Below are 26,870 nucleotides of genomic sequence, written 5' to 3'. Positions count from 1 at the left end.
ATGCTAATGTGAGGTTCAAGATCGACACAGGGGCCGATGATACTGTCATACCAGAGCAGGTGTACAGACAGATATGCAGAGGCACCAGAGAAATACGCACCACAGAGGACATTAAATGTAATTTTGTGTAATTTTATGTAGTGAAGCACCTGCTCAGCTGAGTAGACCCACCTCAGTTAACCTCAGACTGGTAGCCAGAGTAGATAACATCGACTTTTAAAACAACAATACCCTAAGCCAGTGGTCCCCAAACTTTTTCTTCCGAGGGCCAGCTTACTATGCCTGGCTCTAAGAGAGGGCCAGAGACTCGGAGTATATCAGTAACCATAAATAGCTTAGTGCTGTGAACAACAGCAGTCTACCTTCGAATATTCCATTATATTTAATCTATAGGCTATTGCAATTTAATACCATTGTTAGCTGTGTTTATATTGCCATCATGCCATGTCAGTGTAAAACGTAACTCAAATTAAATAATACTAATAAAAAGACTTTTGCATTCCCAAAAGTATATTTTATTAAAAATGGGTGAACATTGAACTCTGAAAATGTAAAGTTCTCAAATTATGAGAATTTTATGAAGCGCTGAAGTGGTCTGAAATGACCACCATTCTAACTTTCACTCACCTGAATTTGTGACCTCTTTGTAGGCCTATGAACATTTGAACGAGTGAATACAAAATAGAAATAATTATCCCAGAAAGTCCCAGAAATATGACTTGAATAGAAGTTAGTTAGTTATTAACAATTAATTGATAAACTTATACAATACTTTGAGCACTGATGCAGTCAGCATAGGCCTCTTACATTGTTTGCAGGTAGGCCTACATTTCATTCCGTTTTTGATGGCAAACGCGAAACGGCGCCAAAATAACCACCAGTGGACAAAAAGAGTATTACATGTGTACTGTTAAGACTCGCCATAGAGAATGAATGGGGGAAATTGCGGAGGTTACCCCCGTGCGGTCGTACTCCCGTGCGGGCCGGTTGCTATATACCACGAACATGTTTTGGGGGGCCACCCAAAATGAGGTGGCGGGCCGTATCCCACCCGTGGGCCGTAGATTGGGGACCACTGCCCTAAGCTGTGTGGTGGGTTAGGTTTAGTACAGCAGCAGTACACAATTAAGCTTAGACCAGATGCCAAGCCTGTGTCTTTGAAAGTGCCCCACCGTGTCCCACTGCCCTTGATGGGAAAGGTAAAGCAGGAACTCCAGCGCATGAAGCAGCTGGGAGTCATCAGCCAGATCGAGCAGCCGACGGAGTGGTGCTCTGGCATGGTGGTCGCACCAAAGAAATCTAAGGATGAAATAAGGATCTGCGTTGACCTCTCCCCTCAATGAAGCGGTGTGCAGGGAAAAGTTTATCCTCCCTTCTGTGGACCAGGCGCTAGGCATGCTGTCCGGTGCAAAAATATTCACAAAACTGGATGCCAACATGGGATTTTGGCAGATCCCATTATCAAAAGACTGTGCCCATTACACCACTATCACCCCATTCGGGCGCTACTTCTTCAACCGCTTACCATTTGGTATTGCCTCAGTGCCCGAACATTTTCAGAACTGGATGGTGACCGAAGTGACAGAAGGCTTAGAAGGAGTCGTTTGTCACATGGACGATGTCCTTATATGGGGTTCCACACAAGCAGAGCACGACACATGGTGCATGCAGTTCTGCAGAGGGCACAGGCGGTTGGCATCTCACTGAACACAGCCAAGTGTGAGTTCAGCAAAACCAAGGTGAAATTTCTTGGATACATCATCACGGCAGATGGGATAAGCCCATATCCAGAGAAGACACGTGCCATACGTGAGATGGATCCGCCACACAACATAAGTGAGCTCAGGAGCTTTTTGGGCATGGTGAATCAACTAGGCAAGTTTGTGCCCAACTTAGCCGAAAAAGATAAAGCTCTCAGAGACCTGCTTTCAAAAAAGAACCTGTAGTATTGGGGGCCTGATCAGCAGAGGGCATTCACCAGCCTCAAACAAGAGTTAGCGTCCACTCCGGTCCTGCAGTTGTACGACCCAAACAAAGAACTTAAAATCTCAGCCGATGCCTCGTCGTATTGGCTAGGCAGTGTACTTCTGCAGAAAAGCCAGGAGACCTGGGCACCGGTGGCATATGCGTCCAGGGCACTCACAAGCACGGAGCAACGCTATGCTCAAGTGGAGAAAGAAGCACTGGCCCTGACCTGGGCATGTGAAAGATTCAGTGACTTCATCATCGGTCTCCATTTTGAGCTGGAGACAGACCACAAACCTCTCGTGAGCCTGCTGGGTGGACACGCGCTGGATTCCCTCCCACCTAGAATACAAAGATTCAGGATGAGACTCATGAGATACAGGTACACAATAATGCACGTCCCAGGGAAAAGCCTCACTACAGCAGACACGGTCACGGGCGCCGCTGAAGGATGGCATGACAATTGGAGATGGCTTGATGGAGGAAACAAACATATACGTTGACTGTAATCTGTAATTGCAAACTTACCAGCAAGCGAGGCTTACCTGTCCGAACTGCGGAAACCGCTGAGTGCAGACAGCGTGTGTGCTGAAGCGATGAAGTACTGCATCGAGGGATGGCCAGATTGCAGCAGACTGGGTGTGCTACTAAGACCATACTGGACTGAAAGAGCTGTTCTCAGCACTCACAATGGACTATTATTGTGGGGTACTAGGCTAGTTATCCCTTCAGTAAAGATGAACAGAGTGCTAGAGAAAATTCACGAAGGGCACCAGGGAATAGTGAAATGCCGTGAACGAGCCACACAGTCCGTGTGGTGGCCTGGGCTAAGTAGCCAGATAGGAGAGCTAGTGTTGAAATGCACGGCATGCGTTAAAGAACGTGCCAATGTCACTGAGCCTCTTATGCCTTCCAAAGCTACCCGATAGACCATGGCAGAAGCTAGGGGCTGATTTGTTTACATTGAAAAACATAGACTACTCGCTTGTTGTGGACTATTTTTCCAGGTATGTAGAGGTGGCCCAGCTGAGCCCGACAAGAAGTGTGGATGTGGTAAAGCACCTCAAGTAAATTTTCGCCAGGCACGGCATACCGGAGATTCTAGTCATGGAGGGGGCTCACATGACTGCCTTTGCCACTGAGTATGAATTCGAGCATGTAACAAGCAGCCCAAGACAGGGGCGTCACTAGACCTTATTCACTGGGGCACGTGCCTTAGTAAAAGTCTCCAGTGCCCCAGTAAAATTCTAACGCTGCTCTCGCTGGAAACGGCATTCATGAGTGAGCGCATCTCCGTGACTCGAGCCTGTCACTTACCAGCCAATAAAAAAAACAAGGAAAAAGAAAGGGGCCATAATAGCCAATCAGGAAATAGCACCTCTGTAGCTGGGTAAGATTGAACGCAACAACCAATGAAAATCGTTCACATGATTCTTCTGAGTATTTCATCCGCTGGAGCTTGTCATATCACTTTGAGCACAGAGTAAGTCGTCCCGTTTTAATGTTAAAACAAATTCACAACTTGTTTGACAGAAAAAATGACAAGTTGATCGCTGTTAGAGAATGTTGCCCACATAATTAGCATCTGTTTTTCAATGCTTAGCGTCGTAGCCTAAATTTAGCAACAGTTTACCAGCTTGTGCTCTCTCCCTCACACACACACTCACACCATGTGTAGGCTGCATGCACACATGCGGACAATTAATAATGATTTATACGTATACTGGAGAGAGAGTCCTGTAAAAGTAGCCTATACTGTTTGTGAAGCTAAGCTGTCCTACTGTAAAACTAAACATAGCCTTCTGATAAACTATTCAGAGATGGACATCAGACAATTCTTCCTGAACAGAGGCAGAAGGAAAGGAACAGTGAGGAGAGATGAGGACGAGGGAGGTATGGTAATTGCCCACATTAAAGGTAACATTTATGCTGGTAATAGCCAGTGCTGTGATTTGATCAATGGTTTAATGGCAAACTTAAATAAGTTTGCTGCATTTGTAAATGTAGCCTATAATAATCTATTTTATTATTAGATTATTAGGCTACATTTGCAAATTATCACCAAAAGTCAGTATGAAGGCTTTAGTAGGCTATTTAAGCTACAAAGAACTGCAGTATCGCCAGGATGACTACAGGACCCTTGCCTGGGAGGGAAGTATATCTCAATTTTGACTAAAAATAAGCTTCCCTTGTGTAGGAAAGCCTATTAAATTCATGCAGTGTGTATACAGTAGGCCTACTTATGCCTATGTGTTTGGATGTTGCTGCAGTGGCTGCTACAACAGTTGAGGGAGAGAGTGCTGGAGGAGAAGGAGGAGGAGAAGAAGGTCGAAAAGAAGAGAGGGGAGAAATAGCACAGGCTGGGCAGTCCAGTACCAGGCAGGAGGAGGAGAGAGACAGGCAAGAAATGGATGAGGACATGATGGGGGCTAGACGTAAAAGCCATTTATTTCATATTGCGCGCACATTTAAATGTTTTTTTTTTTTTATGTATTGGGAGTTGGGGGCCTGTGCCCCAGCAAAGCTCTAGGTCTAGAATCGCCCCTCAGAGCAACGGCGAGGCCGAGCGTGCTGTCCAAACCATCAAAAACCTGTTGAAGAAAGCAACTGACTCCTACCGTGCACTTCTGGCTTACAGGAGCACTCCTTTGAGCAATGGCTTCAGTATGGCCCAGCTGCTCATGGGGCGCCGCCTGCGCACCACTGTGCCAGCTTTCCCGGCGGTGTTGGAGCCAGCCATCCCAGATCTCTGGTCGGTGCAGCGTAAAGAAAGGGAGAAGAGATGGATGGACGCAAGCAACTATGACCGCAGACACAGAGTGAGAAATCTCTCTGACCTGTCATCAGGAGATCAAGTGTGGATCACAGATACAAGATCCCCAGGTACTGTGACATCCACACATGAAACACCTAGATCTTACCTGGTCAGTGGACCACAGGGCACTTTAAGACGGAATCGCCGCCACCTTGTGCCCATGTCGACAGACAACAGCAGTAAAACACAAGAACATGCTGCAGGGGTCGACCTGCAGGATACTTCAGCGGACACTGGTCAGGTGTCTCCAGAAGGGCCTCGGGGCACTCCCCAAACTGTGAGAACCAGGTCTGGCAGGTCTATCACAAAGCCAGATTGACTGGATCTGTGAGAACTCAAAAAAAAAAAAAAGAAAGTGAAATAAAAAGACAATATACTAATGTATTGGGGGCATAACAGGGAGGTTTGTTAATGCAAAGTTACTGGTGGCTACTGTTCATTTATATCTTAAACAGGCCTCAATGAGTTCATTTTCTTGAGTGTAATCTGGTCACAGTATGAGTTCACAGGAAAGAAGAGTGTTAAAGAAGCACTGTAAAGAAATGTGTTATAGTAGACTAAATGTTTCACAGTGATATAAAAGTGAGTTTAAGAGTTTGATACAACCTTGTGAATGAGGCAGGTCACAGTCTTTTGCTTTTCAGAAAGGGAGATGTGGTGTGATCTATAATCTTGTTATATTGCCAGGGCGCCAGGGGGCAGTAGAGGGGGATCCCAAGAGTTGTATGACAGTTATAGTTCGTGAATAATCATAGAAATAAACACTAGAAGTCGCGTTGACTACCACGGTCTATTGGAACGAATGCGTCAACAAAGCCGCCATCTTGGTACAGGGGAACGCAGCTTCGAACGCCAATCGGGGACAAGGCCATAGGCTATTCATACATAATTAAAATACCTTAAATCGGTGAGTTAGATAGATAGATACTTTATTGATCCCCAAGGGGAAATTCAAGAGGGATGTGCACCGTTCCTGGAGTCACTGCAATACCGGGTCGATGCATGGAGTGGACGGAGCAAGCCCCTCTTCCGTCTCCCTGTTCCAAAAATCAGATTAATATATAGTCCTCGGGTAGAGGACGTATCAGATATTAAACGGATAAGAACAGATACTACACTTGATCTTAGCCAAAAGGCCGAGAAGCGAAAGTTTATTTTCTTGCTTCGTTACGAATGTCAAAATAAAATAAAATAAGGGTTTTGTTACATAACCTGTTTTTACGTTCAATCTAATGGGACATAATTCCATTCCAAAATAGGCCAGCAATGTTAACAATGTAAATTTAAAGATGCTGGCAATCAAACAAGTGCACGCAGCGTTACCATTCAAAGTCCTATTGTCAGGCCTTAAAAAAATGTTGCAAAACAACCTTTTCCATTAATTTCCCAAGTTGTGGCAGATAAAGTGGGCCTGACATGGAGATCCCTGATTACCCGTTTACTTACCTGCAACCACCACAATCTAAGGGATAGCACACTATACGCAAAAGGCATTTGTAGAGAACTCCAGACAATTTACTGTACACGATTAATTTTCCAGGCAAAGAATACTATATCTTAATATAGTACAAAAATAACATATTTTTACCTGCTTTAAAAAAAAAAATGAACTAGAAAGGACTAGTCCATAGACACAGGCATCTTGTACAGCTTTGTAGAGACAATGAATTACACAATACTGTACATATTTCCAGGCAAGGAAAATACTTTCCACATTTATGTTCATGCTGTTAGTTTTTAATCAGTTTTCCAACTTTTGATTTTGACAGCCTACACAGCAAAGTGCAAACCCACTCTTTGCACATGCCCCAGGGTTTTACATGTTTTTGAACAAGTGCAAGTACAATGTACATGTTGAAAATATTTATATTGTAGAGGTAAATATAGTAGCAGTACTGAGAAGTATTGTAAGATACAATATTATGGACAGGTACTGTAAAATCATATTACTTTAAATGGTTTATATGTGTAATGTTAATATACAGTAAAAAATGAACTGTACTGCAAATACAGTGTGTGCTCTCTCTCTCTCCTCAAAACCATCTCCTCTCTCATTCTTTCTCTCCACCATACTCAAGTCTCTCTCTCTCTCTCCCTCCCTCCCTCCTATGTCTTCTATGTTGTGGGACAGAGACTCAGTGTCTAGTATTAATAGCCTTGTAACAATACTATCTTACACAGCTTCTTCCTTAAACTACCACTTTGTAGTTTTAAAGTATGCACTCTTGCCACATGGTGCTGTCTCAACTTGTAAAAACAAGACACGATACGTGAAATTAAATCGTAGTGATGGTTGTCAATGCCATCTTAAGTTTCAGTACTGTGTTTGCCAAGATTAAAAATATCCTGAGAGCCTATTTCTGCTTTCACAACTCTGTTCAGCAGTTTCTCTGAACACTGATGTGCTGCAGATGAGATATTGGAGGCCCGCCTGATGCAGTGCTCAGCTGAGCGAATCACCTTTACTGTACCATAGCTTGGTACAAACAGACCTCCATGGTTACGCAAGGTCAGCAAATGATAGTGATCACCGAGAGATGAGGGCTCAGCTGTACTAACCAAGCTACTGCAGCATACATCAATCACACTTCAGTTTCTTTATAACCCGCCTAACAACAAATCCTGCGATATACACCAGAGCATTCTCAGTTAGGGCCCCAAAGCTGGTAGGTAGGTAGCTATGGTCTAACACCACACCAGTCACTTGCTCAAAAGGAGAGGGTGCAATGTCACTATCATCCTCCACAGCTGGCGCCACTGAAGACATGTCAATAGCTGACAGGCAGTTGGTGGTGTCCTGTGCTTGTACATTGCCTGTGTCTCCTGGAGTGATGCCACAGCGGACCATAATGTGCCTGAAGTAATTCTGGAAGCTAACAACACTCGGGTTGTTATTCCATCCTCCTGAAATAATAATAAAAAAAAGAGAAAAAGACAAAAGCAGGGTTGAACTTTTGAATGTTTCATGCCATGGTTCAGACACATTAAGCGCTGAGCAGTGTTCAGTGTAGCGCATTTTTACACTACTTTTCTGATGTAAAAGATAGTATGTAAGTTCATATGTGATATTTGTATCACATATGAAATTACGTCAGGGATTTTTTGAGATTTATCCACCACAAAGGGATATAGATAAGGACAAAGTGACCTTGACCTTTGGCTACCAAAATATTACAAGTTATTATTTGAATCCAAGTGACTGTTTCTAGCCCTGAGATATGTTGGAGATATTACATTTTCAAATATTGGACCTACGGGTATACTGGTGTATGTCACCCAATGATGTCATTTTGAGCTACCTTAAGGAATATATTGCACTCAGGACATTAAATCTAGCTTGGATTTGATCAGTAGACATGCTGGATGATAATATATCTCCATTTGTCCACCATAAATGACCTAAACATTATGTTTTAACCAATCATTGAAATAGATATGTATTTGAAATCACTGACTGGATCACACTATTTAGGCGGTTACAGCGACAAAAATAATAAAAAGGCAGAGCATTTTTCTTTTGATTTATAAAGTCCACAGATGGCCCTTTCATGTGCAGAAAGAATTTTGAAAAAAGGAGGTTGCTCATCGGAGATATTCAGGTCTGAAAATGGCTTTTTTTTGGGTATTCGCCAAAAGGCATGTGACATAGTGGATACGTGCAGTCCTGGACTGACACCAGTCACACCTTACGCCTACTCCAGTTTTAAACTAACCTTGGATGCACCTTTGATGGCATGGATTGTTACTTTGCTGTGATTAAATCTGACAGCAGGAGGGATGTCAACATTTTATGCAATCGTGGGCCTTTTTTTGAGTTTTTTTGGCCTAAAACAAGGACGGGGGCCTAACTCCCCCTGGGTTGTTTCAAATTTTGTACTATCTATCAAAATCGGTGACGTAGCATGTATCACCCCCGCCTGGTCCTCTCATGGACACACTCTTAAAATAAATGTTTTGAAAGTTTTCCGTTTAACTTGTCACATATCTTTGTATGTAAAAGTGAATTTATGGAATCTTGTTGAGTCGTAAGAACAGCGAACACAACTATAGAAGCCATGGAAATAGCAGTATAAAAGCCAGAGAGAGATAATAAGTATAAGTATATATACTTTTTTGATCCCGTGAGGGAAATTTGGTCTCTGCATTTAACCCAATCGTGAATTAGTGAAACACAAACAGCACACAGTGAACACACAGTGAGGTGAAGCACACACTAATCCCGGCGCAGTGAGCTGCCTGCTACAACGGCGGCGCTCAGGGAGCAGTGAGGGGTTAGGTGCCTTGCTCAAGGGCACTTCAGCCGCGGCCCATTGGTCGGGGCTCGAACCGGCAACCCTCCGGTTACAAGTCCAGAGTGCTAACCAGTGGGCCACAGCTGCCCAAAAAGCAAAAAATTAGGTGTTTTCATCACAATATCTCTGGCTGACAAGGTCAAAACTGCACGAAATTAAAAGTGTAGGATCATTATGACACCCTCCGAATGCATGCCAAGTTTTGTGTACTTTCGTTCATGGGGGGCCTTACAATAAAATAATTTATGTGTACATTTAGTGACGTACACCAACAAGGATTCCCGGGACACTGAAAGACCGGGGTACACAAAACTTGGTGGGCATGTACCCCCACATGGATAGCATGGAACCGTCATTTTTCGTTATGATCTGTAGCCCCCCCTGCTGGACTGGACCCCCCGAAAGGAGGGTAGGACAACACAGTTCTCTGTGAATATCTTGAGAACCGTAGGGCCTAGGATGACCATTTTTTTCCGTATGTTTGCCTCCAGGGGTCATGTTAACCCATTTCATGTGCACACATGTGCACAAACAGATACACACACACACACACACACATTCACAGTAATCATACGTATGACACATACTCACACAGTAGACATATGTACGCTTGCATGCACAGGCACATACGCAGGCACACACACAAGCACGCACACACACACACACACACACACACACACACATAACATAAACATAACACAAACAATCAAGAATTTCTCAGAATTATGAACAGGCAAGATGGAGGTGGGGTTGTATAAAATTAATTTTACATGTGAAATCTATGAACTAATCATGTTTTGGTACTTGTTGTCTAGCAGATACCAGTGAGAATTGAGTGTGGATAATGCAATTTAGTGAGACAAGTTAGAATCATATAGGCCTTTCAGTGTGATTTCTTTTTGTGGAAAAAATGTGCTGGACTGGGCGGCGGTCATATTTTGTACCGCTCTGCGGTACATGTAGTTTAATCTTAAAGTTGGCTACAAAGAGCATTCATAGCCTAGAGAAAACGATACATTTTTCTTTATCTGCAATGTTCCAGGAAGATAGGCTTACAAGGCTGTCCCTGTTTGATCACAGGTCCAAGAAAACGAGTGGGTATAACATCAATGCATTCTAGTTATGTTTCATGCCTACTTTATTTCATGTTTTGCTTCCCAGCATGCATTGCGTAGTTTTAGTATTTTTGGCTATTATTAGTTTTTAATATTTTGAAACAATATGGTTTGAACAATTTATCTTAGGCTAGCCTAGGCCTACTCTGGTGATGTTTTGAACAATATGCTACGGGATATGCCCATTAAAATGTCGTATTGAAAATGACACCGTAGATGTGAAAGCAGCACATCCTAGCCCGGTATAAATGTCCATGTCTACTCATCATTAGTATAATGCATTCGGAGGACGCGATTTCATACATGCGTGAAAATATGAGGTGAGTGAAGTTGATTGTGTAGTTATAGATCAAGTCATTAATTCGTGTTCATGTTCCGTCTACCTCTCTCCTAGCAACGCTGAGACTTACAGGATGTAATACCATACCAAATCGCGCTTCATGTTTTTTTTTTTTTTACCATTGCGGAAATATAAACGTTGCGCGCATAATGTCGCGGTGACCATTACAGGACGTCCTTTTAAAGTCTCGTGGACGTCTTTTAGACCTCCCGAACAGAGGTCAGCGGGACGTAAAGGGAACCCTACACAATGTCGAGGAGGTGACGTTCGCCAGGGGACCTTTAGGGGACGACGCCAGGACTTTATTTTGTTTACTGGGTATTCATTATCCGAGACCAAAATTTTAACCATGCACATTCATTTCAAGCATTTTCTCTAGTCTTGATCTTAAATCTGAGCATGGCATTGCATTCCCTATCTGTGAAAACCTATAAAAGCACATTACATTCTACAGTCTAAAAGATAAGTGATTAATTAGATTTTGACCTGGCGGCAGCGGCCATAATGGATTTCTCCATTTTGAGGCATTATGGGACATTTTTGAGCCTGGCATACAGAAGATTTGAATTCAGCACCCTTCAAAACCCCTAAAAATGTTGTATGCCAAAAATTAACATGATTTGCCTTCGGGACTTTAAATTCGGGATTTTCCAAAATCCTGCCTAGTCTATTTGGGTTCAATGTAATTTAGAAATAGACTAAGCAACCATCGCAAACTTTTACATCTGAAGAGAGATCCTTGCTAACTATCCCGCTAGCTCAGGTCATGTTTGACAATAGTGCTCGCTAAAATCATTAATGAACATTGCAAGACACTTATCTCTTCTAGGATCCCAGAAAGATTTTCTTCGACTTGTACATTTTTTGAACATTTATTTTATCTAATGACATACAAAACATAATTAATTGCATCCACATATCCTTATGCGCTATGTGCAACTTTTATTTACAAGACTAAAACCATGAGACAAGGCCAATTACTCTCACGTATATCTTAAAGTGACACGCACTCAATTACACCTACACATCACCAATGTGCACTCAATTAGACCTAGAACACCACATTAAAGATATGCCTAAGTGTAAGAATATAAGTGAAGAATATATTAAATATGACATAAGCCATAATTTTCCATGTGTGTTTTTGTGGAGAGAGTCATCCAGAATCTGGGATGGCCATTGGTGTGAATGATCACACTACATTATATCAATATTACTGATGATGATGTCAAGGTGGTGGGGCCCCCAAATCAAATACATTTTTTAAAAAGCATCGAAGAAGTATCAAAATGAATTCTTGACTTGGTATCGGTATCGAAACATTAATTTTGGTATCATGACAACACTACATGCGAGTCACCGGTCTCTGCGAAACCATATTTTAAATATGACTCGTCATATTTCCTATTGAATGACCCCTTCTTTTTCTTTGAGGTATCTGGCTCATTACCATCGTCAGTGGGTCTTTTGTCCCCCCTACCCCTTCCAAAGAAATGCTCTAAAGATGCTTGTTTTTTGTTGCTCATTCTAGCAGTTTAGCTAACTTTGTGTGACACTACCGTTCGCCAAGAACTGATCAAGTGAAGTGAGCTGACCTGAGGCTGCGCAGCGCTGAAGGCAATATGTAAAAGTGTTGAAGGCAGGACAGACAGACATAAGAAATACCTTGCAAAATGCAAACATGCGTGCAATTCAAACAACTGCATATAGGCCTATGCCATGTAAAAACGTGACATTATTGTAAATTAAATTGAGTTTATTTAGTTTGCATGCATTTTTTTTAAAAAACTCATGTCGTAGGCTACGGCCCGGTTAGGAATGTCCCGCGGCCCGGTGGTTGGGGACCGCTGGCTTAGAGCCTATTCAGCCTCCCAGGTATGTTCAACACCAAAAAAGCCAACTGCTAGCATTTCGCTAACCGCTAGCATCTAGATAACAAATTACACAGCAAAGGACAACGCAGTTCAAACGAGGGTAAGCAACGCTAAACGCTTTTATTGTCATTGTTAATATTCCACATCTGGCAGAAAGAAGACATCATTACAACAAACTGTGCAACCAGGAACTGTCATTTTAATGTCCTTGTGACCAAGCTAAACAACATCAAATTTGCTGAATAGATGAATGACTGTTATTGTGTTACGTTAACATAATGGGCACATATTCAGCCTGTTGTTCTGTCTGCTATTGTGTAGTTGAAAAACTTGCCTTTCCAGATTAAATGTCTGTTCTTGGTCTTGGATTTTTGTGAAATACATTTCTAAATAAATGCCACTTATAGTCCAGTGCGACTTATATATATTTTTTTCCTCTTCATGACTTTTTGACTTATAGTCTTGAAAATACGGTAGGCCTACTCGTATATTCTGAAGATGCTTATATTTTGTTGTAGTTACAGAATAGCCACAGCAATCAGGATATTAATCCAGATGAGTGACTAGTAAGAAGTTTTCACAGGATTTACTCGGCAGCCTCCTTGCCCTAAGAAAAAGACATTGAAACATTTAATTAAATAGAGTATGAACATATGATGTTTCATAATACGTTGAAATATGGTAAATTGGATTTACCTTTCCAGAATCACGGCTCTTTGCTCTCATCTTGTTGACCTGGGATTCAGCAATGTCAGCACGCTCCTCAGCCTCCTCCAGCTCATGCTGAACCTTCCTTAACTTAGACAGGTGGGAGTTGGATTGCTCCTCCTAATAATGAGCAAATATGTTTGATGAGTGCTAAGGCTTATGTTTCGAAGCAAACCAAAATTGATTGTGTCTATGAAAATTAATTTAGGGTCCAGGACAGGTGATAGCAGTTATTTTAAAACTGGACTAAAAGGAATAAGAGATACAAAATGTTTTGGTGTTCATCCTTGCGTTAATTACAGTGCATGAAAATGCACTGTTCTGTTATACAAAGTCTTCTTCTTTTTATCACAGTGCATGAAAATGTACTGTTCTGTTATCCAAAGTAGTCTTCTTCTTCTTATTCTTCCCACCAAATTTCTGCGTCTAATTCAGCTTCAACTGTTTCACATAGAAACTTCGTTCAAACTTTTGTAACGTAGGTCTTGAAAAGGACACTTGAAGAATGTATTTTTTTCGTTTTTGTAAGCGTTATACTTTCAGTGTCCCGCCGGCGGGACGGTTACCCCCCTCCCCCCAAAATTCTAAATCAATTGTATGCACCATATTGCTATGTAGAATAGTAATGTTATACACCATTTCAAAGCTTTGACTCTTGGGGATCCAAAAATGACAACTTTTTTCATGTACAATCTGTATAGTGCTTTACATTCTCAGATTAATCTTATTATGTCTCAATTAAATTTGATCCAAAATGCCCCCCCTCCGCTTTTGGTGCTACCCTGACTTTTGGCTGCAGTGTAGCTGCAGCACAATAAGTATATGCAACATAAATGAAATATTCACAAGAATCCATAGAAATTGAATCTTCATGTTGTGTTATCCAATATTAGTTGTACAGATGTATAGTCTATCTTATACACACTCATTGAACTAACAAAGTACTGTAAATGCAAAAATAGAGTCTTTTTTGTAATCATTCCATATTTAGTGTAGTCATTCCATATCAGAACCTCTGAAGTATAATCCAAATACAAGCATGAAACTTCAATGTGTTACCTTTCATTTGAGACCAGGATTATGTTTCTACACAAAGGGGTTAATGTGCAGTAAGCATTTGATTGTCAGTATGCATTTTGGATAACAAAAAGTCCTATGGGGAGTTTCCATAGGCATTTTACAAAACCCATGAGCATACCTTGGCAAATAATAGTCTAAAGCACTCATATTTTCATTGTATATTGATCTACTTTTGCACACAACTTCACAAGACCTGGTGCTAGGGCTCAGTTGTGTTTCTAAGTCATATCAAGTGACCTAGAGTGCTGAAATGTGGTTAGTTCAGAGATGCTTGTAATCCGGCAGAAAGAAAAAAATATATTCTAGCCTACGAAAACTAGAGGTTCTCAGCTTTCTATAGAGGTCCCAACATTTGATGGTTGGCCCCAGAAGAGGTGGGAACAATGCCCTTGTAAATAGGCACAGTGCAATTTCAGGCAAAAACTTGAAATTATTTTTGAGATTTAAAGAGTTAACATAAATCAAGCTTATTTTTCCCCTTAGACTTTGCATTGGCACTATGACATCACAATGGGCTAATTAAACTGATTTGCACCTGTATCAACTGGCAGCTGCTCAAAGGCCCCCTCAAAGAGCCAGTTTAACTGATTGCACCTGTATCAACTGCGTTCTGCTCAACTAGGCCAACTCTCTCTGTGTCTCTCCATTCTACAAGGATTCTACAAGGATATTAAGCATACAATCTGGCTCTGTTCAGATGACAGATTCTGTTCAACTGTTTCCTCTACCCACAACTGTTTCAAAATAATAGTCCTCACTACAATAATTCACTATTAAATAATTTAACTATTTAAACTACTCAACTACTTAACTGTTCAGCCATTCCAACTGTCAGTTATCATCAACTATGCCTCCAGCCAACTATATTAAACCACCACCTGCATAACAACCAACATAGTAACCATTGAAATAAAGCATATATGTCAGTTTCCATAGCAACCAACATGATTACCCTAGCAACCATCAAAGAAACAGCTTTATTTAGCATTGCAACAACCATGTCTACCTAAGCAAAACCATTGTAACCATCTCTACATTATCTGTTTTAACACTGTATGTTTTACATCATATGTTTTGCATTTTCATGCACTGGTAATTCCTCGGAATTACATTTTCTAGTTACAACTGGTATTTGCATGAACACATTGTTTATCTTTTATTCATTTCAGTCCTGTTATTTTAAATTAAACTATATGTTTTATTATGACAGGCATTTTACCATATAAGCAACATAGGAAACTACTTACAGCTTCCTCAGCCTGCCTCTTGTAGGATTTGACCTTCAGCTGCAACTTGTCAACCAGGTCCTGCAGTCTGTTAATGTTTTTCTTGTCCTCCTCAGTCTGAAAAGAAAAACAGTCTGTCAATCAGTCCTCGACTTAAATGCTGTTCAATAGTGGTTAAAACAAATGTTGTACCTGGTAGGTGAGCTCTTTCACTCTTCTCTCATATTTGCGGACTCCCTTGACCGCGTCAACTCCATGTCGCTGTTCATTCTCAACCTCACTTTCCAGCTCACGAACCTTTACATGAGCAAGATTTTCATTTCAGACAAGGTCTTCATTTTATTCATTACATTCTGAACAAAGTTTAGCCACTCACCCTGGACTCCAGTTTCTGGAGTTGTTTCTTGCCACCCTTCATGGCCAGATTCTCAGCCTCATCCAGGCGATGCTGCAGATCCTTCACAGAGACCTCCAGGTTCTTCTTCATCCTCTCCAGATGAGAACTGGTGTCCTGCTCCTTCTTCAGCTCCTCCGCCATCATGGTAGCCTAGAAGACCATATGATAGTTTATGGAAGGTAGCATGAAAACATATCCTTAATGTTGACATATTTAATACATTTAGGATGAATTAAGGAAAAATAACTACTACATACATCAGTGATGGCTTTCTTGGCCTTGTCCTCAGCATTTCTAGACTCTTGGACGATGTCATCAACCTCTCCTTGGATCTGAACCAAGTCAGCCTCAAGCTTCTTCTTGGTGTTAATCAGACTCGTGTTCTAACATTCAGAAATCATTTCAAATATGGCATTCTGTAGTTAAACAGCTAAGGATAGGGAGGGAGCTCAGTCTTCTAAGATGGATTGCATTTGACGGAGAATTCAAACCAGGGAAAATCGACACTACATACAGAAATTGGGTAACTGCAGGCATAACTGCTATATGTACAATTATCAAGGACGGAGAAATTAGGAGTTTCCAAGAAATAAAAGATACTTTTAGTTTAAGAAACACAGATGTATTCAGACCTAGGAGACTTAGAAGAATATGTATCCAAAGATGACCAATATCTAGTAAAGATTTTGCTTACAGTGAGTAAGAAGGCTATCACCAAGAATTGGCTGAAAGATGTGAAAAGAACTGGGGAAAGTGTTTTTTGAAAATGAATTGAAGGTAGACATAACAAGTTAAAACAAAAATGTAGAGTATGAATGTCCCCTCCTGTTATACAGTAGGCCCCCTTATATCTGTTTATTTGCTTTTTGTTCTTTCTCGATGTATGTATTTGTTGTTACCAATAAAAATAAAAAAACAATACAAATAATAATTTTAAATATGTTATTTGGTGAAAAATCTTTTCAAAGAATTGCGATGATTGAAAATATTTTCTTTTGATGAGAAAAATATATCCACACCTGAGAATGCAGGAGGCCAACACGGTCACTGGCATCAACCAGCTCCTGTTCAGCCACTTTGCGGCCTCTCTCAGTCTGCTCCAGAGCAACTCTGAGCTCCCCAATCTCAGCCACCATCAGGGTGTTCCTGCGCTCTACCATGGCAACCTGCTCCTTCATGTCTTCTTGTCCTCTAACAGCATCATCAAGGTGCAGTTGGGCATCCTAATAAAAAAAAATGGAATGACAAAAGATGTGCCATACTAGCAAGAGAGTTTGGACAAAATCATATAATATTGATTTATGGACATTCTTGAACTATTAACCAAATAGTAATTATGGTAAGTTATGATCCTTGTACTAGTTTATTGCATAACTGACCTTGAGTTGAGCCTGCACATTTCTCAGTTGTTTCGTGGACTCAGCAGCTTGGCGGTTAGCATGGCTCAACTGAATCTCCATCTCATTGAGGTCTCCCTCCATCTTCTTCTTGATTCTCAGGGCATCATTTCTGCTCCTGACCTCAGAGTCCAGAGTGCTCTGCATGGAGTCGGCTATCCTCTGGGCATTCCTCTTGATCTGCTCCATCTCCTCATCCTTCTCTGCAAGCTTCCTGTCAACCTCACCCTTGACCTGGTTGAGTTCAAGTTGGACACGAAGAATCTTGGACTCCTCATGCTCAAGAGTTCCCTAAACAAGAAAATTAAGAATTTTAAAATATAAAAATATCATAACTTCTGTTTCTCACTGTGTAGGAAAGCCCTCCTGATTTTTTACCTCAGCCTCTTCCAGGGCTGTCTGGATCTCAGTCTTTTCAGTCTCTACAGCCTTCTTGGACTTCTCCAGCTCATGGATGTTCTTTCCAGTCTCACCAAGCTGCTCAGTCAGGTCAGATATCTCTTCTGCAAATGTGCAGTTATATTATAGGAAACATTATCTGCAAGTTTAAAAATGTTTTTTGAGTGGGATATGGATTGGGTTATTTTGACTCACGCTGCAAGTTCTTGTTCTCCCTCTTCAGGGTCTCAAGATGGTCAAGAGACTCCTCATAGGAGTTCTTCATCTTGAACAGCTCAGTGCTGAGAGAACGAGCCTCTTTCTGGGCACCCTCCAACTCTGCCTGACCCTCCTCGTATTTCTGCTTCCATTCTGCCAGGATCTTTTAGGAACAGTTTTTGTTGTGAAGCTTATACATATTCAGCTTTTACCTACATTCCACATTTGAATGATGTTTTGCAGGTATTACCTTGTCAAAGTTTCTTTGCTTCTTGTCAAGGTTGGCAGCAAGACCATTTGCTCTCTCCACATCAATCATGAGGTCCTCAACCTCACCCTGGAGTCTCTGCTTGGTCTTATCAAGAGAGGCACATTTTGAGTTGACAGCCTCAATTTGCTCCTCAGCCTCTTGGAGACGCTGGGCAAGCTTTTTTCTGAAGGAAAAAGCACCACATTGAAAAACATGATGAAGAAAACAGGTTTTAGTGGGGAAAATCCATATACAAAATCATGTTTAATCTTTAGCACATACTTGGACTCCTCAAGCTCCTCAGTGCGCTGGATGGCATCAGTTTCGTACTTGGTCCTCCACTGAGCAACTTCGCTGTTGGCCTTGGACATGCCACGTTGAAGCTCAGCCTTTGCTTCCTGCTCCTCCTCAAACTGCTCCCTTAGAAGGTCACAGTCGTGGCGAGCCGACTGAACAGCATGAGCCAGGGCATTCTTGGCCTGTTAACAAGTAAGGGTGTTTATGAAAGCTTTTCCCCAAATGTGACTGATGTAATCCAATTTCTTCATTTCATGCTTAGGTATCAGTACCTTGACTTCCTCTTCATTCAGTCTCTTCAGCTCCTCAACTTGCTGAGTGAATGCCTGCTTGCTTCTGGTCAGCTGAGACACAAGAGCATCTTTCTCCTCAACCTGGCGGCCAAGCTCACCATTTTCAGTCTGAAGTCTTGCTCTCTGACCACTGAGGTCATTGACCTGACGGGCACCCTCATCACTCTTAGCCTTGATTTCACTGAGTTGGTCCTCAAGGGTGCGGCACATCTTCTCCAGATTTGTCTGTTTATAATAAGTAAAACGTTACTGAAATTATTGTAAGTTGATTTGTTTATAAGATAGCATGAGGCTAACCATTTCACCAACCTTAGATTTAGTAACAGCCTCCATATTGCTGGAGAGATCATCAAGCTCCATCTTGTATTCACTCTTCTCCTTCTCAAGCTTCTGCTTGACACGTTGGAGGTTGTCAATCTGCTCTCCCAGCTCAGCCACACTGTCTGCCTGCTTCTTACGGAGAGCTGACGCAGTGGCTTCGTGCTGAAGGGTGGACTCTTCAAGGTCACGACGCAGCTTCTGGAACTCAGCCTCACGCTTTTTGTTCATCTCAATTTGAGCAGCAGTGGCACCACCAGCTTCCTCAAGCCTTTCACTAATCTCTTCGAGTTCCCTGGAGAGATCAGCTCTCTGCTTCTCAACCTTGGCACGAGCTGCACGCTCAGACTCAATCTCTTCCTCCAGTTCCTCAATGCGGGCCTATCGGGGGCGAAAAAATATTATAGTATAAGACAGAAACTTGCAGAACGCTCAGACTTTCAGTTGGTGGAGAATAATTAGACCTGAAGCTCCTTGATCTTCTTCTGCAGCTGGGCACCAAGTGATTGTTCATCTTCAATCTTACTAAGAAGTTGACTTGTTTCAAAATCCTTCCTGATTAAAAAATAAGATTGAAGAAAAGGAAGAATAATTTCTGAAGTTGGCTGCATACATGGGAATAGAACAGTGATATTTTATAATAAATAATGCCTTTACTTCTTTATCTTCTCATCAGACTGCTGCTTGTCATTCTCAAGATCCATGATGGTCTCCTGGGCCAGCTTCAGGTCACCCTCAAGCTTTCGCTTGGTTCTCTCAAGGTCCATACGGAGCTTCTTTTCTTGCTCCAGGGAACCCTCAAGCTGTCAATTTAAAGTGTGAGGTGAGTATGTGGTAAATGGTCAATGTTCAGTGTGAGAAGTTGTCAAATGTTGATTCGTTTGTACTTACATCATCCACTTGCTGTTCAAGCTTAGTCTTGGATTTGGTCAGAGTGTTGACTTTGTCTTCCTCTGCTTGAAGATCATCAAGAGTCTGCTGGTGGGCCTCTTGGAGGGCTTTCTTCTCCTTTGTCAGCTTAGCAATGGACTCATCCTGTGAGGCCATCTCTTCAGTTAGGTTCTTGACCTGCACATAGAATGTTTTATATTAGTGAACAGTGTAAATAATAAATAATTTTTTCGACAGACTACATTGATCGGCCCTTTATAAATCCAGACCTTGTTCTCGGTGGCATGTTTCTCCTTCTCCACTTTGGCCAAGGTCAGCTCCAGATCATCAATGTCCTTTTTGAGCTCAGAGCACTCATCCTCCAGTTTCCTCTTCTTGGCAGTCAGCTCAGCATTGATTTCCTCTTCATCCTCCAGTCTCTCGGTTGTCTCTTTGAGCTTGGCCTCGAGCTGGATCTTACTTTTGATAAGACCCTCACACCTCTCCTCAGCATCATTGAGACCCTCAGATCCCTATTGTAAATATAATATGGAAGCATGACAATACATACTTTCTATTGACAACACAATGCTGAGACTGGGTAGTGGTATGATTGTGAATATTGAAATGGTACACTATACACTTACAGATGACACTTGTAGCGCTAGGTCATTCCTCTCTTGCACCAGAACCACCATTTTCTCCTCTAGCTCCTTCTTCCTGGCTGTTGCCTTTGCACAGTCCTCTTTGAGTTTTTCATAGTTCTCCTTCATGTTGGCCAGCTCCTTCTCAGTTTCAGCACTCTGCAGCAGAGGCTTGATCTTGTAGTAAACCTTCATCCATGGCCAGTGCTTGACATTCATGAATGAGCGGACATTGTACTGGATGGTGTAGATTGCTTCTCTGTAAAAGGTAAATGGTTTGAAAACACCTGGGTCAGTTGATTGTCAAATAATGACAGTGACTAGTCTCATCTTTGATACACATATATTAAACATGGGAATGTGAATGATCTTTAGTTATAGCTTTCAAAAGTTAGAAAAGGATGCCTTATGTTACATTTCCACTAACAATTTATAAGACACTTATTATGAAACATACACCTTAACCTGAATGAAAAAAAAACTGTGATGCTATATGACAGATGATTTTTGAACATGATTGCACCAAATACATCATACATTACCTCCTTGCTGTCATCTTCACAAACTCTCTCCTCATCAGGTATGCACGGCAGAGAGCCTGAGTCATTGTGACTAGGGAAGCCAGTTTCTCATCTCGAAGCTCCTCAAGGTCACCCAGCAGACCAGCTTTGAAGAACACCTGAGGGATGAATGAAAATATAAGCATCTATTTGACACAGAAAAAGCTGTGCTCTAGTTTACTCATGAGCTACAGATAATAGATTGCATGAAACCTATCTACCTTTGTGTGTCCAAACATGTATTGCGTGTGATCAACATCAATAGATCCCAATAGCTTCTCAGAAGCCTTCTTATTATCAATGAACTGGCCGTCAGGGATGACACTGGCATTCAGCACTTTGTATCTGGATAGAATAAATAAATGTCCATATAGAGCATTACTTTTTCTTTTCTACATGCAGTATTGAATAAGTGTAATACTTCTTTGGCTTTCTCAGTTCACCTCTGCTTGAAGTCAGCATAGAGGATTCTGCTTGGGAAACCCTTTCTGCAGATTCTGATACCCTCCAGCACACCATTGCACCTGAGCTGGTGGATGACCAGGAAGTTCTGCATATAACCTATCAAATACATGTCATGAGATCTGCTATTCTCAATGTAATGCATAAATAATACACAGATCGATATTGACTACCAAACGCCCTTTACCTGGTTTCTTAATTTCATTTGGAATCAGACAACGCACAAAGTGGGGATGGGTGCTCCTCAAGTTGGTCATCAGTTTGCCCAAGTTTTCCTGTTAAGATAAGAAAGCTAAAACATCCCCTCACCTTTCTTTAGGATGATTTGATGTGTTTGTTATTTGTTTAATATACATACCCTGAACTGTGATGACACTGTTTGCATGGAGCCACCCTTCTTCTTACCACCCTTCTTAGCGCCACCAGTCTCTGTTGACATACAAACAAGTGAAACATTTGACAGTTGAGTTACAAACACAGAATGTTCATAGACTGGAAATAAAGCTCAAAAGTCCCGCCCACCGCTGATTCTGAAAGTAAGAATTCAATGCAACTTCTTCATTGACAACTGGAGTATAAGCCATAAAATTGTACCTGTCCATGGTAGACTTAAAACCAGCAACGACATGAATAAGCGATTGTACGTGCTCATGTAGATGTCCAAATTTCATCGGGCATCAACCTTCTTCAGAGAAAAAAAAAATATTCGCAATTTAATGGAAAAGTACTACTCTACCCAAAATCCTAACATGTAAAAAACCTGTAAAAGCAGAGCCTTTGATTGGTAGAGGTCACCATTGGAAATGTTTATGCCACATGGCATAAACATTTTACTCCCTGTTATCAAGAGGAAGGAAGTTAGTAATTTTATCAGACAATAAACTATTTTTAGGCTGCAAATATTCAAATGTGTCAGTTCGAAAAGGCTTATGGGATGAGTAGTTCTTTCCCTCGGAAATTTAAATATGTACAGAGTCTTCTACCTTTGCCTTTTTTTGTTTTGTTTTTCTGATTGTTTTTTTTTTATTATTGATTACGAATCACGTAATAGCTGGTCAGGGTCTTAAACTCTTTATATATGGATTATTCCAGATGTCAATTGGAGAACTGAATGGAAAACTTAGTTTTGGAAACTAATCTCTCTCGGAGGAGGGGTGGGACTGTTGAGCTCTATTTCTGTATTAGATTTTACTTTATATAGCTTTTTGTTACCCTCAACAACAGGTGGGTACAGGACAGACAGGAGTTTAACTCCCGACTTCTGGTACAGCTGTATAACAGAATCGTTCAGTGGATCCTTGTTCTTGTCCAGCCACCCAGTAACATTGTAGTCCACAGTGCCGGCATAGTGCACCAGGGAGAAGTGGGCCTCAGCCTTGCCTTTGGCAGGCTTGGGCTTCTCAAAGGCCTTATTTTTGCCAAGATGCTGGTCATACAGCTTGTTCTTGAAAGTGGTGTCAGAGGCCTTGGGGAACATGCACTCCTCTTCAAGGATGGCAAAGATTCCCATTGGCTGTTGGAAAAATTAGCTTAGTTTTAAAAGTGGCCATTATAAAACAATACAAATCTAGCACTTGGCTCATTTGACTGATTAAAACTGACCTTCTCAATGAGCTCAATGCAAGCGGCTAAGTCCATGCCGAAGTCAATGAAATCCCATACAATGCCATCTTTCTTGTACTCCTCTTGCTCCAGAACGAACATGGTGTGGTTGAAGAACTGTTGCAGTTTCTCATTGGTGAAGTTGATGCATAGCTGTTCCATGCTGTTGTACTGTGATTGAAAAACAGTTTGTAATATGAATGTTCCCTACTGAGATTATACTACATTGTGGTGTGAGTGAAAAATGGTGTTAACTTATGCTTACATCAAAAATCTCAAAGCCAGCAATATCCAGCACACCGATATAGAACTGCCTTGGCTGTTTAGTGTCCAGCATCTGGTTTATACGAATGACCATCCACAAGAACATCCTCTCATAGATGGATTTGGACAAGGCCGAAACTGAGTTATTGACCTGAAACAGAATATAGCAGTGGTCATCCTATGCTCAGAGACCAAAAAGTAAAATGCTTATAAGGACAAAAGCAGGTCATTTTACTACTAGTAATTCTGTCCAAATACTGCAATGTGGTTTGTGATCTTAAGTAAACTTTTTAGTGACTAAAATAATACCTGTGGCACAGTCTGACCCTTGGTGACATACTCATTTCCGACTTTCACTCTTGGGTAGCATAAAGCCTTCAGCATGTCAGCGGAGTTCAGGCCCAAGAGGTAACAGATTTTGTCAGCAGCTAAAAGAAGTGTAACAGTGAAGCATTTTGGTGATTTGAAATGTATAGCGACCAATTTCATACTCCCCATTCCAAACAAATTTGAGACAGCATAAGAAACAAGTTTGTTCACCTCAGCTTCCTCTCCCTAAATCAAAACGTTTGTCCAAAATAGTGTTAGGTTAAAGGCTATATGTCTAACAAAAACATAAAGGTATCTAAGTGTCCATTGTTTTGTAAATACTTGTCTTTAAATGAAGATAATACTTTTTTAATCCAGAGGGAAATTTAGAATATGAGTGTGTATACATGAATACACATATGTTGATATAAATAACATGGTGGTATGACAATTTTGTGCATGGTGTAGCATCGTTAACATTACTGCTTGACAATCAGTCGTCCCGGGTTCTCTTTCCGAATCTTCCAGTGCCATTTTTGTCAATTTTGATAAAAGTGTTTTCTAGATATCAGTCATATTTAACTTTAATTTACATAATAAAATTACCTCAATAAATAAGAACTGAATGATTAAGTAGAGTGTCGTAACCTACTCTCAGTGCCATCAGGCTCAGCCTGCTCTTCGCGCTGCTTCTGCTTGAATTTCAAGTTGCCATGATGAAGCACAGCACCAGTCAGCTTGTAAATGGTGACTTTCTCCTCTCCATTGAAACCCAAGATGTCAATGGCATCCTAGAATGATAAATTATTTGACTATTTTAAAGCTATCTTCGAGAAATTGAAGTGGGGAAAACCAATTATTGGAAGACTTACATCTGTGGCATCCAACTCCTCTTTGTCATTAATGCTCGCCACAGTGATTTGACCCTGACTGCACATTGGGAAGTCATAGGGGTTGGAAGTGATGAGGGCCATTTCTGTCGGGATTAAAAAATGAATTTTCAAATTCCGAATTACATTTATTGATTGAACATTTGGTGAAATTATTAACCTTACCTATAATTTCAGGCTTGTGGTTGGTCATCATCTGGAAGAAGATGTGGTAGCCTCTCTCATCAGGAAGCTGGAATGTCACTCTAGACTTCTCCAGCAGGTCTTTTTATGCAGTGAAGGATGTATTTTCATTTGATACATTTAAGGCAATAAAAGAGCATTTCTACTTGGAACAATTATACTTACAAGTCTCAATATCAGCACTAGCCAGTTTTCCAGATGTGGCAAAGTGAATTCTGATGAATTTTCCCTGTTTGAGATTACATTTTGACATAACATGTATTCATTTAGCTCATGCTTTTACCCAAAGCAGGTTACACATGAGGAAAATATTCAAGTATTCAATAAATATTCAAATATTCAGTAATACTTAAAGAGTTACAATAAATCTGCCTTTTCTAATAAAATAAATCAAAATATGATAGTGTAGAGTAGACATCAGAGGATGTTTTTCAAAAGAGATACTAATAGATATAAAACAAAGTGCATGATAAGTTTGAGTTAAAAGAAAAACCCTAAGAAGTTGATTCTATCTAAAAACAAAAAAAACATGTAAGAGATTAGATGAGAAACTAAACTTACAAAACGTGAAGAGTTGTCATTCCTCACAGTCTTGGCATTACCATAAGACTCCAACAGTGGGTTGGCAGCAATAATCTGGTCTTCAAGAGAGCCCTGCAAGTCAATACATATATCATCATTGAAGTTAATGTCTGTGTTGCTATGTGAATATTAGCCTATTAATATGCAAGGGGTCCTGTACCTTAATTTTTCCACTGCTGCCGGCTGGTGCATCTGACTTCTTCCCACCAGCCACTGCAATTGTTGCAAAGTACTGGATGACACGCTTCGTGTTTACAGTCTTGCCAGCACCAGATTCTCCGCTGTATTAAACAGAAGATATTGCAATTTTCTGTATCACAATTACGAAGTGTACCAGAAGAGTATACAGAAGATAATGTAAAGGTTTAGCCTTTTAATAATGTAAAAAGTTTTAAGGGATGCATGGACACTTACGTGATCAGGACAGACTGATTCTCTCTGTCTGTGGGGAAAAATAGAGATTGACATGAATGGGTCATTTTACATAAATTAATCAAATATATAATGTATTATTCAGTGATGGATTTAAAACTGAAAGCATACCTTGGAGCATGAACTGAAATGCATTGTCAGAGACAGAGAAGATGTGGGGCGGGGCCTCCACACGCTTCTTGCCTCTGTAGGCATCCACCACTTCTTGGTCGTATACTGGGAGCCACTTGTAGGGGTTCACAGTGACACAGAAAAGTCCAGAGTAGGTCTAGAATGAAGAAATGAAGAAGATAGTTTTTTCAGCTTTTCAAATTCATTTTATTTTCTTGATTTGTTTAAAAGTGTAATGCTTACATAGATCATCCATGCTGCATAACGCTCTTTGAGGTTATACAGGACAGAAGCTTCATTGAGATGGGTCATCATGGCCATGTCCTCAATTTTGTCGTATTTCGGAGGATTCAAGGGGAAGACTTCGTCTTCCTTCACTGTCCTTTCCTAAAACCAATGTAGAAACAGAGATATATTCAATAAACTTTCTGTGAAAATGTAATTTTAACATCAGAACAATTTCAACAGCCTTGCTTAAAGTACCTCCTTGGTTTCAAGCGTTTCAACAACAGCTTTGCCGCCTTCCTTCTTTTTAATTGTAGCCTTGACGTACAACTCCTCTTTGTCAACCACAAAGCAAGCAGTCTTTGCATCAAAGGGCCTGGTTTGGGCCTCAAGTCTCTCCCTCTCGGGCTTACGAAGGTAGATGGAAGCTTTGCCATACGTGGCCATTTCAGCGTCCCCCATGGTTGCTGGTTACTGCATTAATCATAAACATGAAGAGCAAACTGTGTCAACATAAAATGCTTTGCACAATCAGACATGTACAGATACGGTACTGTAAATAAAGTCGTTGACAGTCAACAGGGAACAAAACATGTATGGATCTTATCAAAAGGGGACTCAAACTGCACAATGCATTAAAAAAGTAAAATACAACACAATATTTTGATATCTTAATAATAATGGAACCCATTTATTTACTGCATAATTGTCCTGAAATGTAATCGCATCCCCATCATACTAATATACACATTGAATATACACACATATCCAG

The 26,870-nt window shown here is 41.0% G+C and overlaps 1 protein-coding gene and 1 non-coding gene across 2 annotated transcripts; both read right to left on the bottom strand.

Annotated features, from left to right (window-relative positions):
- Positions 1–5,737: 5,737 nt before the first annotated feature.
- LOC121695107 lies at positions 5,738–5,928 on the bottom strand. The gene has a single exon (XR_006026025.1). It is a non-coding gene; the product is annotated as a U2 spliceosomal RNA (small nuclear RNA).
- A 7,059-nt stretch (positions 5,929–12,987) lies between these two features.
- LOC121694832 (myosin heavy chain, fast skeletal muscle-like) lies at positions 12,988–26,572 on the bottom strand. The gene is made up of 38 exons (XM_042075210.1): positions 26,357–26,572; positions 26,117–26,260; positions 25,874–26,030; positions 25,745–25,772; positions 25,491–25,611; positions 25,310–25,402; positions 24,914–24,977; positions 24,731–24,829; positions 24,548–24,651; positions 24,328–24,466; positions 23,676–23,794; positions 23,368–23,517; positions 23,103–23,273; positions 22,713–23,013; positions 21,859–21,929; positions 21,688–21,775; positions 21,482–21,599; positions 21,260–21,383; positions 21,021–21,157; positions 20,482–20,737; positions 20,125–20,367; positions 19,856–20,032; positions 19,622–19,767; positions 19,429–19,519; positions 18,956–19,345; positions 18,626–18,871; positions 18,339–18,535; positions 18,057–18,240; positions 17,804–17,969; positions 17,588–17,712; positions 17,192–17,500; positions 16,832–17,035; positions 16,070–16,195; positions 15,792–15,962; positions 15,608–15,712; positions 15,437–15,532; positions 13,098–13,229; positions 12,988–13,008 (listed from the first exon to the last, which is right to left on the bottom strand). Exons 1-38 carry the CDS (start codon positions 26,558–26,560, stop codon positions 12,988–12,990), a joined length of 5,817 nt encoding a protein of 1,938 aa, XP_041931144.1. The 5' UTR covers positions 26,561–26,572.
- Positions 26,573–26,870: the final 298 nt, after the last annotated feature.

Source organism: Alosa sapidissima, chromosome 20, assembly GCF_018492685.1.
Source record: "Alosa sapidissima isolate fAloSap1 chromosome 20, fAloSap1.pri, whole genome shotgun sequence".
Lineage (NCBI taxonomy): Eukaryota > Metazoa > Chordata > Actinopteri > Clupeiformes > Clupeidae > Alosa > Alosa sapidissima.
This window is presented reverse-complemented; position numbering and strand designations above follow the sequence as displayed.

Coding starts and splice junctions, on each gene's coding strand:
- LOC121694832 (XM_042075210.1), bottom strand. CDS start 26,560: ATGGGGGACGCTGAAATGGCCACGTATGGCAAAGCTTCCATCTACCTT. Junction 24,652..24,730: donor CCACAAGCCTGAAATTATAG/GTAAGGTTAATA, acceptor TAATCCCGACAG/AAATGGCCCTCATCACTTCC. Junction 15,963..16,069: donor CCAAGAAAGCCATCACTGAT/GTATGTAGTAGT, acceptor ATGGTCTTCTAG/GCTACCATGATGGCGGAGGA.